The 14,677-nt window shown below is 39.2% G+C and overlaps 1 protein-coding gene across 1 annotated transcript in view; it reads left to right on the top strand.

Moving 5' to 3' along the window:
• LRRC7 (leucine rich repeat containing 7) overlaps nt 1-14,677 on the top strand; it is a 463,713-nt gene that overhangs the window by 87,332 nt on the left and 361,704 nt on the right. Inside the window, exon 2 of the mRNA XM_012801636.1 lies at nt 3,978-4,075. Within this exon, the coding sequence (XP_012657090.1) occupies nt 3,978-4,075 (98 nt within the window). The remainder of the gene's footprint in view (nt 1-3,977; nt 4,076-14,677) is intronic.

Raw genomic sequence — 14,677 nt, 5'->3', positions numbered from 1 at the left:
GGCGCCGAGCCGAAATATTTTCTTAGTTTCCCCAAAACAAAGTTACATAGCACTTTAGTTAATTCATAAAGATAATGACCCGCTTTTATTCATCTTAGAATCCTTGGAAGATTATTATTAGTAATCCCTTAAATGGTGCTGATAAAAAATGAAGTGTATTTTGTGAAGTTCTTGTTTTCTGAAAATTAGCAATTTATATATGTAGATATTCTGTGTTTCTCTAATAACCAGGGCATTTGTTTAGCCAAGTATGTTTTTTTTCTAAATAGTATCATCTGTCCATTTACTTTGTTAAATAAAGGCCAGTTCTGATACTTTTCCTAAAATAACGGATATTTTAAATGGTAGTATAAGATTGCATTTTTATTTGCTATGATTATGACTGATATCCGCTACATTGACCAAGCTCTTGCACAGAGCAAAGTATTTTACATGTGTGAACACATTTAATCCTCACAGCACTCCTGTGAGGTGGGCGTGCTACCCTCACCAAGTACAGAACTTTCCCTAAAATTATCCTTTAAGAGACAGAGTAAGAGCTTGAGCCCAGGCAGTCTGAGTCCAGAAGCCTGGCTCATCACATTCAGGGCATGCCAGGTAGCAAACATCACCATGTCTCCTGCACATCGGTTCAAGGGTATTGCCAGAATGCCACCGCTGGGCACTGTGGTTCCTGGAAGACTGACTTGGGGATCTTTGACGCTAATAGAAACCATTTAAATGAAACTCTAAATCTCTTTGGAAGTACTTTCTAACCTGCACTTCAGTTTCTCTGACACGCCCTTAACCAAGTTACATAGAAATCAGGTGGCCCACTTTGGTTTTCACATATTTGATAGTCAAAGAGATAAAAGACAAAACAACAGCCCATTTAAGAGAGTTGTTTGCATATGTTTCCAACCAAGATAAGTTTTCATTTCCCCATCAGAGTGTGATCACAATGAGTAAAATTGGTTTTTAAAATTATACTGCAGTTCTATGTAGCTGTTTGCCAGTGCAGGGTATGTGTGCTGTATTTTGCTATCTTGAGCTGGTAAATACTAGTGAATAACTGTAAATTCACTTAAATTGTTATTAGATCATCATGGAAATTCATGCACTTGCTGAAACATATAATCAAAATTGTGCACTGAATTAATTCAGGAGTCAGGAACTAGAAAATTTGATGTAATTTAATTTACATAGGCAATCCTCCTGGTGAAACTGTAGTAACAGGCCGGGAAACTTATACCCCACCCCGTACCCCACAAACACACAAATACATATAATAGTAAAGCAAATTATATCTTTAACTCTTCAGGTTCCCATTCAGTTTGTTCTCATTGTATTATCATTACATTCAGAAAAATAACCTTTTTTTAATTTTTTTTAATTTTTTCAAATTAATATGAGGGAGCGGTGCCTGTGGCTCAGTGGGTAGGGTGCTGGCCCCATATACCAAGGCTGGTGGGTTCAAATTCGGCCCCAGCCAAACTGCAACAACAACAACACAAAATAAAATAGCTGGATGTTGTGGCAGGCGCCTGTAATCCCAGCTACGGGGAGGCTGAGGCAAAAGAATTGCTTAAGCCCAAGAGCTGGAGGTTGCTGTGAGCTGTGACACCATGGTACTCTACTGAGGGCAACAAAGTGAGACTCTGTCTCTAATAAATAAATAAATAGAAACAAATTAATATGTTACATTGTTCTCCCTTCCAGGGTAAAGTTCCATTTGTAGAAGAGCCCCTCACCCAGGGGAGTGTTAGACACCCTCACAATGTGCACAGTAGGTGAGATCCCACCTCCTGCCCTCCCTCCTTCTGCCAAAAGTCCTCCTTCCTCCCTCCCACTTCCTTCTATCCCCAAACTGTACTATATTAGTGTTACATTGGTCTTACAAATAAGTAATTGTTTCTATATTAATTTCACATTAGTATGGAGTACCTTGGGTATTTATTTTTCCATTCTTATGATACTTCACTAAGAAGAATGTGTTTCAGCTCCATCCAGGTAAATGTAAAAGGTGTAAAGTCGTCCATTCGTGGGTTGATGGGCACTTAGGCTGCTTCCAGGACTTGGCAACTGTGAATTGAGCTGCAGTAAACCCTCTGGTGCAGATGTCTTTGCAGTAAAATGATTTTTGTTCTTCTGGGTAGATACCTAGTAATGGGATTGCAGGGTCAAATGGAAGGTCCGCTTTTAGACCTTTGAGGATTCTCTATACTTCTTTCCCAAAAGGCTGCATTAGTTTGCAATACCACCAGCAGTGCAGAAGTGTTCCCTTCTCTCCTCATCCACCCAAGCATTTGGTGTTTTGTGACTTTGTGATGTAGGCTGATCTTGCTGGGGTTAGATGGTATCTTAGAGTGGTTTTGGTTTTCATAACTCTTTTTTTTCTCACTTGAAATGAGCTTCAAGTGACACTAAGATTTGTTACCACTGCACATTGAGAAATGTGTTTTTCAGTGTACAGACAGGAAAGGGCCTCCGAGCAGGTGCACCGGCTCACACAGGCACATCCAGCAGCCTCTCCCTGTGAGCGCACTGACATCATCACCCAGGCTGATCATCAGACCAGTGATAGCCCTAGTTTATAAAAATCATGTAGGTGTTAAGAAACCATGTTTATATTTAAAAATGATGAATTTGTTCTGAGTTTTCAAATCTACAGCATTCAATAGCATTTCTTTTTTAGTGTTATGGAAATTAGTAGAATATGCATTAAGGTGCAAAACTGGGAACTTTATTGAAAACAGAAAGTACTGATCTCAGAGCACATGCTGTTCCCTCAGGCCAGGCAGCAGCCTGAGACTCTGCCTCCAAACCAATCAACCTAACGAACAAACTCCAAAGTGTGTTCTGTTAAAGATGCCTCCCACGTTGTGTTTGATGAGTTTGTCATATTTTCTGGTTGTCAGCACCACGTCACCAGTATTTGAGAAGTACAGTTATGTCAATCTGTTTTTTCAAGAAGTGACAATTATTAGAATTAGAAATCCCTGTCAATTCAGTCATCAACATGGAATGAGAGTAGGAATTCCACACGTGAAAACTGGCATGGGAAATTTTGGTGAAAGGTGTGCTTTTTTTTTTTTTTTCTAAAGGGTGAGATTACTCTTTATAAAACTGTTTACTTTGCAAGTAATTACTCATTAGTCAATAGGTCTCCACTTGAGTCAGCTGGGGCTGCTAGAACAGAGCAAATACCAAATAGTCTGAGAGGCTCAGACAACAAACAGACACTGGCTCTCAGTTCTCGGGTGGGGAAGGTCAGGGTCAAAGTGTTTGCAGGCAGGTTATTCTCCCTCCATATCAAGGCCTTTGTGAAAGGTGTAAACAACGGCCCTGGGGCAGAGGCCTCAGAGGAGAGATGTTCAGGCCAGGTTTATTGAAAGAGGAAGGGTGATTGCCTTGGCAATGAAAAGATGTTTGTTGTCTGAGCCCTGGGGCAGTTAGGGACCACTTTTATGTGGGGCCTGGGAGGTAGGCAGTTCCACAGCCTGTCTATTAAGTTAGTCTTTGGTGTCAGGAGGAGAAGACAAGGAGGGGAAAGGGCCTCCACCAGTGCAGAGAGAGAAAGTGGGATAACCCTCTCTTGTCATTTCATCTCTTTCTACAAATACCGCTCTTGTCATGGAGATTTGACCCTCAGGACCTCCTCCAAGCCTGAATATTTCCCAAAGGCCCTCCCTGCACATCACAACAGGGTTTGGGGCTTCAAAGTGTGAATTGGGAGGACACAGGCAGTCTGCAGTCATTTCTAATTAGAGAATGTGCACAGTCTTGATGCACACGGCATTCTGGTATTTTTGAATTGAAATGCCTTGGAAAAGTCAAGCACTCTCTCATTCACGTAGTCCCTGCCACTCCTAGCCACCCGACTCCCTGCCAGATAATCTCAGGGGTGCCGCCTGTCTCAGCAGAGCTTGAATTTGTGACTATTGATTCAGTTTTTCAGTATTTTGATATTAAAATACTCCTTTGATTCTCTTTAATAGGATGGAGAACCTAATAAGGGGACGGAATCCCCCACAATATCAGAGAAGCCCTTGTAAAGAAGTCCGCGCAGCCCTTCGGAAGAGGCCCGAGGAGGAGTGTAAGTATGTTTCTGGGGACTGACCGTGATCTAGGGAGATTCTGGTGACAGGACTGACCGTGTTCTAGGGAGATTCTGGTGACAGGACTGACTGTGTTCTAGGGAGACTCTGGGAAAAAGATTAACTGTGTTCTCGGGAGACTCTGGTGATGGAATGAACTGTGTTCTAGGGAGATTCTGGGAAAAGGATTAACTGTGTTCTAGGGAGATTCCGGTGAAGGAATTAACTGTGTTTCAGGGCGATTCTGGTAAAAGGATTAACTGCATTCTAGGTAGACTGGTGAGTAGCATAGTGAAATGAAAGGGCTAAACTTGAAATGTGTAATCAATGATAAAATATTTATTGAATTGAGTTGATTTTTGTAAACAAGTTGTCAGATGTTCCCTGAATATTGGTGCTTACTTAGAATGTGGCTTTCTGATCAGACATTGGACTGATCATCAGGTTTCATGTACAATAAGGTTGGAAAAGTCTGCACCATCTACTAAGTTGTCTTTAAACATTTATACTCCACATCTTAATGATTTTGAAAAGTCCTAAAGAAACTTTTGATGGTATCGAAATAGACATTCTCCAGTTTCCATTTAACCACAGTGCTTTTTTTAAATGTTTGGGATTTAAAAAAAAAAAAAACTGAAGAAGTCTTTAAAACCACTGTATTAGATGAAAGAATAAATATCTAGGGGTAGATATAAACCTGATTGTAAAACTGAAACATTTGATTTAATTGACTTAGAAAACAGTTTTGAAAGATAGATGCTGTGTATGTGGTATCTTGCCATAAAATCATTTCAGTCTATCCTCAGTCTACTAAATATTGCCATATAGATTTGACTATGGAGATTTTATTTACATATCTGTAGTCTGTAATATATGGTTGTTAGAGACTTTTAACATCGTATGCACATTTTAAGTTCATAAAGGGACCTGTCATACTAACTCTCCTCATTTGCATGTAATTATTTTCAGGGAAATAAATCATATTCCGTTACGACAAAAATTTTTCTGAAATTTGACCTTTTACAGGAATTAACAATTTATAAGGACCACGCTAATGTAGTCAGTTCACTGAAGTATAAATTTAGTACGCTTTTAAGACTATATTCGCATTTTAAATTAGTTTGGAGTACACTGTTCTGAATAAAGACCAAATACATTAAAACAGGGCATGCTCATGGCAAGTTGAGCGTTTGTGTTTTGTTTTGTTTTGTTTTATTACAAAGCCAGTAGATAACCTTACTGGGATAACATATATGTCATTTGATATAATGTTAATCTTGTTTTAACTGGTAGATTTATAGCTTCTAACACTACAAACAATATTTAATTAAAGCTAAAATTTGAAAATTAAGAATTCATGGGCATTTAAAACAAAAATCATTTATAAGATGCGACTCTTGCATGGAAGTATTGCTTCTTTTACTGTGTTGACAGGAAAACTTTGAGCTTTCTTCTCTATTCTGGTTTAACATAATCAGTGGAATCTATAATTCTACAGATTAAAAAATAAAATTAGAAGGGATATTTGTGGATACATCTATAGGTGATTCTCAGAGCGTTGCTATTTTGAGGACTTTTATACCGAGTTGATGTAGACGTAGACTAAGGATTGGCCAACTGTGGTTTGTTGATAGAATCTAGCCTGATAGCTCTTTCTGTTGATAAAATTTTGCTGAAACACAGCCATTGCTTATTTATTTAGACATTATGTACAACTGCTTTTACACTGCCAAAGAATTGAATAGTTGTGAGAGATAACATATGACCCACAAACCCAAAAGTATTTACATAATTTTTTATGGACAAAGGGTTTTGGACCCTTGTCTGGGCCAATGGTTCTCAAAGTGTGTTCTCCAGACCAGCATCAGCCCCTGGGAACTTGTTAAGAGTGCTGACTCTGGGTCTTCAACCTATGCCATCTGAATCAGAAACTCTTCGATTGGGCCCCGGTAATCAGGATTTTAAGAAGCCCTGTGAGAGATCTGATGCAACCTCAGGTTTAAAAACTATTAGCCTGTGTGAAATAATTGGTATCAGATGATATTGAATTACCTATGCAAAAGACTAATTGGTATTTTTCATAGTCAAGTTTCATTATGCTCTAATATCAGATACAAGCACTTAGGTGTGTAATTTAACTGTCTCTGTGTTACATAATTCATGCCGAGAAACAGGTTCTAAACAAGTGGTTTGTGGCACTCAGGGTTCTGTTTGAAGTACCAGCGCAGGAACTCAGCTGGACTCGGTCACTCAACATGGAGTGTTGTATTGAAAAATGAGAAATCTCTAAAATGTTATTCTCTTCCAGAGAGGTCTTCATTGTTCCTTTTTGGTATAATGACAGGTTCTTCTTGTTCTGTTCCCAACAGTATCAATTCCCTGAGAACCAAGCCACATCTCTGTAATGGAAGCACATATCGTAGTAGTTAAAACCATTGGGGACACACAAAAGGCTTTATTCTCTAATACGACACTTCATGGGACTAGCGGGATGATCCAGAATATTACTTTTTTAAATCTAAGACTCAGTAATACTTAGTTGATGAGGATAATGATAGAGCCTATGTCATAGTAGGACTAGTTTAAGAATTAAGGGAAATATCTGCATTAAGTACTTGGAATGGGACTTGGGATGTAGCAAGTTTTCCTCTCTCTCTCTCTCTTTCTCTTTTTATTAGTATTCTTATTTCAATCTAAACTTTCTTGAGGATATTAACACATGGTTTCGAGAGAAATTCAAATCCACAAAAACAATTCCAATATTTTTCAAAATAATAGCGCATGCCAAGAAACAGGTTCTAAACAAATGCCTTGAAGCTGAAATTCTTGCAACAATGTTGTCTAACACAATGTCATGGTTCTTTCCCTGCTATTTTATAAATTCAATATAAGATCAGCACCAAGACTTCTTGGCCAACTCCCATAGAAAGCTGCCATCTTGGAAAACCACTATAAAAAGTCAAATGATAAGGGCTTCCCTGAGAACTAAAAGGATAGTGGGACTTGCCTCAGGCCATGGGTGTTCTCCAGAGCTAGGCAAGGCCTCTGTCATCCGGAGATGTTGGTATACAGGAAGCTTTTGCTAAATAGCTTATTTCATAGTTTTATAGTTCTTTATGCTCTTTGACAATCTTTTCAGTGTAAAGGTCCACATATGGACACCAGACATAGCACTTAGCCAGTTATTTAGTGTGAATTACATCTAGCAATGCTTCCTTTAGCATAGCTAAGCAAATTTTCTGTGAAAAGAAATTCATTTTTATAGAAGAAAGACTTTTAAACATGCTTAAGGTATACTACCATTAAAATGAATGAATGAATGAATGCTTTGTTCTTAAAGCCACAGCGCCATTCAGCTGTAGCCCTACACTAAGTTCTATTCCCAGGCAAACCTCCCAAAGGAATCATCCATACTTGCTCTGTCTACTTACCACTCCCTCCTTCAAATGGTCCAAGCTGGTTCCTATCCAATCACTGTGCGGAAACAGCTTTCACTCAGATCACTAATAATCTTTTTATGTTGCTGTGATAGTTTCTTATTGATGTGTAACAAATTGCCACAAAATTAGTATCTTAAAATAACACTCATTTATTATATCACAATTTCTGTAGATCAGGAGTCCAGGCACTGAGTCCAGGCAGGAGGACTCTGCTCCTGGTTCTTACCAAGTTTAAGTCTTATTCAAAACTCAGTGGGGAAGAATTCACTTCTAAACTCACTATTAGCAGAATTTATTTCTTCGTGGTGGTCTGACCAACAGTCCCCGCTCTTTTCTGGCTGCCAACTGGAAGCACCTGTGGGTCCTAGAGGCCTCCTGAAGCTCCTGGCTGCCTCTTCCCTCTTGTCAGGGAGAAAGCCCTGTCCCTCGGGTAAGTGATGTCACCTGGCTAAACCAGGCTCACCAAAGAGAGCCTCAAATTATTGTCAACCAATCTGAGATAATAATTATCCCATCACCTTTGCAAAGTCTATTGGCTAAAAGAAGGGCACAGGTCTTTCTTTTGTCTAGGGAGAAAGGATGATACTCGGCTCACACGTTAAGAGCTGTGAGGATGATCACAAGGCCGTCCTAGAATTCTGCCGGCCATTCACTAAATCCATCAAGAATGTTTTTTCACTGCCCTTCTTATATGACTTCTTAGCAAGAATCAATATTATGGATAATTTCTTTCTTCTTAAAACTACCATGGTCTGAATATTTTGAATTCTTCCAAAAATCTATGTGTTAAAACCTAATCAACAATGTGACAATATCACAAGGCAGGCCTTTGGGAGGTGACAAAGTGTCATCATAAACTAGAAAATAGCCCTTACCAGATGCCACATCTGCCAGGACCCTGACCATGCACTTCCCGGCTTTCACAACTATGAAAAATAAATGTTTGCTGTTTATAAGTTGCCTCGTTTATTGCATTTGGTTATAGCAGTCTGAACTGCCTAGAGCGTTCTCCAATGCCTTTGCTACCACAGTGCTATACTTTATCCTTTGTTATCACCTTTTGTATGCTCAAACTTGTCTTTCTAGCCATTATATATTTGAATTTCAGAAGAGTGTTTGAAGTCGTCTTCTTTCCATAGACACTGAAGACACCGTCAATATATAAGGTGCTGGTTATTCCCATAGTTGGGTGACTCACAGGCTTGCCTCTCCCTCTCAGAGCTCGCTCCATTCACCCCCGTGTGACTTGCCACATTGTCTTGGATGTCTCAACACTGCTCAAGTTCAGCAAATCTCAAACCAGATCTGTGATAATTTGCTTTCAGTGTGAACTTTTTTCAGTGTTATCTGTCCAAATGCTAGGTGCTGTAAGCCTTGTGGGTTCAAAATCTGTAAGCCTAGGACTTGCTGTTTCTACCTTTCTGGCCCTTTCTCCTAGATCCACTCTAATTTCAAGGCCCCTCAATTTTATCTGCTAAGTATATGTTGACTCTCTCCACCAGTCATTTCTGTAAAAATGTTACCAGATACTCCCCTAAAGGGCTTTCCTATATATAGCTCGGAAAGCTTTTTATCTTAAAACGACCCTGTGGCTTTCCATTGCTCACTGAAGAAAGAGAAAAAGCCTTCTCATCATTTGTAAGTGAAGTGGGGTCTAGCATCTCCCCTCCCACTCTGTTCCCTTCCTTCTGTGCTCTGATCACACACCTGTACTGGGAGCCTTGGTCACATTTAGTAATAGGAGAACAAAATATATGCTTTTAAATGATGTAGAACCAGAGAGAAGACATCACCCCAGGAAAGAAGCGTATGCCGTTGGAAGGTAATAAATGAATAAACTAAAATGAAAAAGAATAGAAAATTCAAAAATTTCAGTAATCACAGAGAAGGTAAGCACTCTGTGAAGTAGCTGCAGAATAATGTAAAAAGTAATAACTTAAAAAAAGAAGTAAAAATGAACATTGATGAGAAGGGAATTATTAAAACTCTAAACACAAAGAGAAGAATTAAAATCTTCACTAGAGTCATCAAAAGAAGATTTTATATTGTGTAAATATTAGGAATTTGAAGAACAAAAGCTGGAATCATGCCATGAACACAAAGGACAGCTAAATAACCAAACAATAAATAACGACAAGCAGTGATGAATATGGAGAAATAAGGAATGAAAATCCAACCTAAGAATTACATGTTTTCTTTGTTTTTTATTAAATGATAGCTGTGTACATTAATGCACTCATGGGGTACAGTGTGGTGTTTTCATATACAATTTGAAATACTGTCATCAAACTGGTTAACATAGCCTTTATGTCATTTCTTAGTCATTGTGTTAAGACGTTTATATTCTACTCTTAGAAAGATTGAAATCATAACAATTCAAAGAAAAAAACAAGCAGAGACTTAACTGAAAATACTCTTTAAAGTTATTGCAACATCTGACTGCAAAATAAAATGTCTTATGGTGTACCATATAAAAATCAGTTAAATAGGAGCTATTCTCAGATATAGCCAACCAATGATTTTAATTCTTTGAGAAGCAAGAACCTGTCTGATTCACTATTATTTCAACAACACATAGCATATTCCCTGGCACGTAGGAATGGTTTCATAAATATTTTAGAATGAATGGAACATAGGTGAGGAAATTCATTACTTGACTTAAAAGTGGAAATGCACCACAATAGTCTGTTGGAAAGAGAGAAAGAGAAGGGTGGGTAAGAAAAAGAAAGAGAAAGAGAAGAAGGAAGGAAAGAAAAAGGGAAGAAAGAAGAAAGGAAGAGAGGAAAGGGGGGGCGGGATGAAGGGAGGGAGAGTCAAACTTCTGACCCTGGAGCAGATGGCACAGACTCACATTTCCCTGCTCCTCCCTTCTGAATGGAACTAAACTCCCAGGAATTATTCCATAGACCACGAGGAAATGATTCTTGATGTTGGAAAGAAGATGGCAGACTGGCCGGAACTTCAGGACTTGAGGAGAGACATCATGTGTGTGCCTTGGATTTTTTTTTTTTTTAATCTCCCTTAAATTCCTGGACTGAGCCCCTGAGAGACCTGCAACCAGGCAACAGGCATAAAGATAAGGAGACCAAAGTGAGAGAAGCTGCTCTCGGCTCAGAGGGCCGAAGGAGGGGAAACCACCGAGAGACCCAGCCTCCACTCCACAGTGCTAAGACCAGAGACCCTGAGGATTCTTCAATTCACTGTCAGCAGCAGACTGGACCGGCGCCAGGTCCTCCCAGCCCTGCTCTCCTTTGTGGACAGACCGATCTGGTGGACCTGGTGGCAGCAGTGAAGGCCTGTGTCTTCCTCCCTCCGTCCAGGGTCATAAAACCCACCCTGGTGGCTTCGTGCCTTCCCAGAACCTCACCCAGCCATGCTGGGGAACTCAGAGATGCACTTTCAGTCCTGACAGGTGACACCAGAGGGGGTGAGTGGAAGGCCCAGCAGCGCCAGAACAAAGCAGCCCAGAACAGCATTAGCATTATAAGGGGTCAAAAACTGTCAGAACTAAAGCCCACAGATGTAGTCCAGAGCCTGTAATTTAAACCTCAACAGGGCAAGTGCCTGGGAAAATAAAAAATCTCAGTAGGATTAAGAGTTTCCTAACGTAATAACCAAGATATTCAAAATGAAACTGAATATTACTCATCATAGCACAAAGCCCCAAAACTACGATCTGAATGAGAAAAGGCAGTCCACTGACCCTAATACCAAGATGAATTAGACGTTGGAATTATCTGACAAGAAAATTGAAGCATCCATCATAAAAATGCTTCAAGAGACAATTACGTAGTCTCTTGAAACAAGTGAAGAAAAACAGAAAATCTCAGCAAAAAAGATAGAGCTTATTAAAAAGAAACAAAAGGAAATTATATAACTGAAAAACATAATTACCAAAGTGAAAACCTCTCTGAATGGACTCAGCAGTGGAGTGAAAATGTCAGCAAACAGATCAAGGGGACACAAAGACGGCTTAATGGAATTTGCTCATTCTGAGCAACAAAGAGGTACAGACAAAACAGAAATGAACAGAGCCTCGGGAACTTGTGGAAAAATAGAAAATATCTAATATTTGTATCATCAGAGTCCCAGAAGAGGAGAAGGGGTATGGAGATGAAAAGTGTATTTGAAGGAGTAATGATTGCAAATTTCCTAAAATTAGCCCAAGACATAAATCTAAGTGTTCAAGAAGCTATGTAAACTGAAAGAAGACAGACCTTAAAAACGTTCACCAAGTTATGTCACAGTTAACTTCTAAGAACTTCCAAGGACGAAGAAAAGTCTTAAAAACAGCCAGAGAGAAATAACACGTTACATATAAAGGAGCATCAATTCAAATGACAGTGCACTTTCCATTTGAAACTGTAGAGGCCAGAAGGAAATAGAAATACGTTTTCAAGTGTTACAGAAATTGTCAATCCAGAATCCTATATCCAACTAAATCATCTCCAGCAATGAGGGAGAAATCATCATTTTCAGGTGAAGGCAAACTAAGATTTGTTGCTAGCAAATGGCTAAACAGGACTCTCTAAACAAAATAACAAAATAAATAAAGCCTGTACCTTCAGTAAAGAAATAACAGTGTGATATAAAAAATAAAGGTTAACACAATAGACTTCCCTTTTACCTCATTTTTCACGGCTGAAGCAAAACCTCTAACATAATTGGAACTGCACAGTGTATCTAGAGGAAATAATTAAGACAATTTTATTTAAAATACAGTGAGGAGTAAGGGGCCTAAATGTGAGGGTTTCTCTACCTCATTTGAGGTGGTATAACACTGGTATAAGTGGACTATGATAAGTTATAGATACAGATGTATAGAGAGAGATAATAATATGTAACTTGTTACTGTTATAAAAAGTCCTATTAAAAAAAGTCCTTCTGATATAAAGACACAAAGGTTAAATATAAAAGGATAGAAAAAGATATATCTAGCTAACTTATTTAAACAAGAGCTAGAATGATTATTATCAACATCAAGAAAAAAGTAAGCTCAGAGCCAAACATAATATAAGATATAAAGAAGGTCATTTCATAATGATGAAGACAAGAGTTCCTCAGGAACTTACAACAATTCTAAAAGTTCCTGCCCTCAGTTTGTTTTCATAAATTTGTATTTTCTCTGACTTCGTTTTGTTAACCTTACCGTGATGTCTTTTTGTTTCATTTTCCTCAACCCAGCTTAGTTTTCAATAGTTAATAAATTCTTGGTGGCCTAATTGTGTTTGTGATCTGCTTAGAAAAGAAGCTATTATTTTCATATAGATTTATGAATGTGTAATCCCTCAAATTAACCAGAGTCAATTTTATGGACACTAAAAACACACAAGGCCGATCGAGTTTCTGAATAAGAAGAAGCATTCATTGAAGAGTTTTGCTGTTTTCATCTTTTATATTCTTATAAAATTTAAACTCCTAATAAGTCTATCGTTATGGCAGTGATATTCTACTGTTACTTAATGTAAATAATCCACTTAACATTAGCAAGAGGTAACACTTCAATTATTTTGTTCTAAGATAACTGAATGTTAGCCTTTCAAACATCAAAGTGTTCCAGTATTAATCAGTTTGCTAAAAATCATTATGATTAGTCACGTTCCTGCCTTCATATTAAAAGCCACTGAACATGATTTAACCTTTTCCTGATGACTCAAGGGCGGTTTTATAATCTTCCGTGATTGTAAAGTGTGATAATAGAATTCTGTCTGTGCACTTCCCTCCATATGAAGTTGTCAGCTGTCACTTTTGCTGTGACTATTCTTGTGCTTTAACTACCCCTTCTTTCAACATGGTTTTCCATTTTAGTTTTCTCCTTCAAGAGCTGGGAAACCATTCTTGTTATATAGTGTATAAATATGTATCCATGATCCAGGGCTGAAAATCAATCAAGCCTCAGGTGCTTTATGGTAAAACGAGCGAAAGAAGTGGGGGCCTGAGTGCAGTGTGAGGAGCCGTGGTGTTGGGGGGCTGGTGACCAGATCTCATATCTACCGAGGACATTGATGGTTTGCTTAACTAGAAGTTCAGGATAAAGTCAGCTGTAGGTTTCACCCTTCCCTGTGCGCTGGCTTCCCCCCGGCTGGTGGGATGCAAGCCATGCAGTCACAGACCACACGTGTGCGTTCTCGTCTGCAGAGGAAGAATCCTGGGCTTCGTTGTATGCTCACAAAACCCTCCCAGGAGGAAAACACTTGCTTCTCTATCATTCCATTGGCCTCACCGGGTAATATCCCCATTCTTGTACCTCTACTGTGCACCAGTAGAATGCTACGTGCTCACTGGATTAAGCCCATTATGCTAGACTGAAAACTTTCCAGAGCTGGGTTAGGATTAAGAGTAATCTTAGACATGTATTTGCCATTTCACTAGCGTATGTAGTCGAGCAGGTGAGGCTACTATATCCCATACTTTGTTTGCATTATATTTGTCTGTACGTACTCAGCCACACCCTAGTCTTTTAGGATTGTGAATAGAAGCAGGAGACAGCGAGGTGGTGCTTGGGGGATCAGGAATCTTGACCCCTGCACCTGCCCGACATCAGTGCCGTCTTTTCCTGTGTGAGCCCTGCGGTTTGTGGGCAGTTGTCTGACCATTATCTCCAGTTTCTCCTTCAACTTCCTTAATACAGTTCTTTTTTCCTTCCGTTTTAACACTAGACCCACTTCCCCTACATCTCTTTGCCATTTTACAGCCGGCCCTTCTTTCTGTCAACCTTGAACAATTACTGGTCGTATCTTACAGCTAAGGCTACTGGAGCGCAGAAAGGTTCAGTAATTTATGCAACGTCACGTACGAGGCAGCGCCAAAGCTGGGACACAAACCTAAATTTGACTCTGAAAGCTGCTGTGATGTGCTGTCTGCCTACACAATGCTGTGTCCTCATTTACCTCTCTGGGATCCATCTTCTGCCTAACTCTGAAAAATTTTTAACATAAAAAACACACAAGCAAAGAAGTGCACATAACGTGTACATATAACTTAAGTATAAGTTGGTGCTCCTGCTAATGTCGGGCACTGAATCAAACATTCCCACTCAGATCTGCTTATGTCTTTAGTTACGTATATTCATCCCAGGCTTCCCTGCACCTCACTGCTTAGGTTCTTTTTAACAGGGACTATTTTTTAACTTCTACAACAAAACCAAATATATATATATAT

The sequence above is a fragment of the Otolemur garnettii genome, unplaced genomic scaffold, assembly GCF_000181295.1.
Source record: "Otolemur garnettii isolate 467f Iridium unplaced genomic scaffold, OtoGar3 scaffold00010, whole genome shotgun sequence".
NCBI classification, from domain to species: Eukaryota; Metazoa; Chordata; class Mammalia; order Primates; family Galagidae; genus Otolemur; species Otolemur garnettii.
Note: the sequence above shows the minus strand (reverse complement) of the source record. Positions and strands in the feature narration are given on the sequence as shown.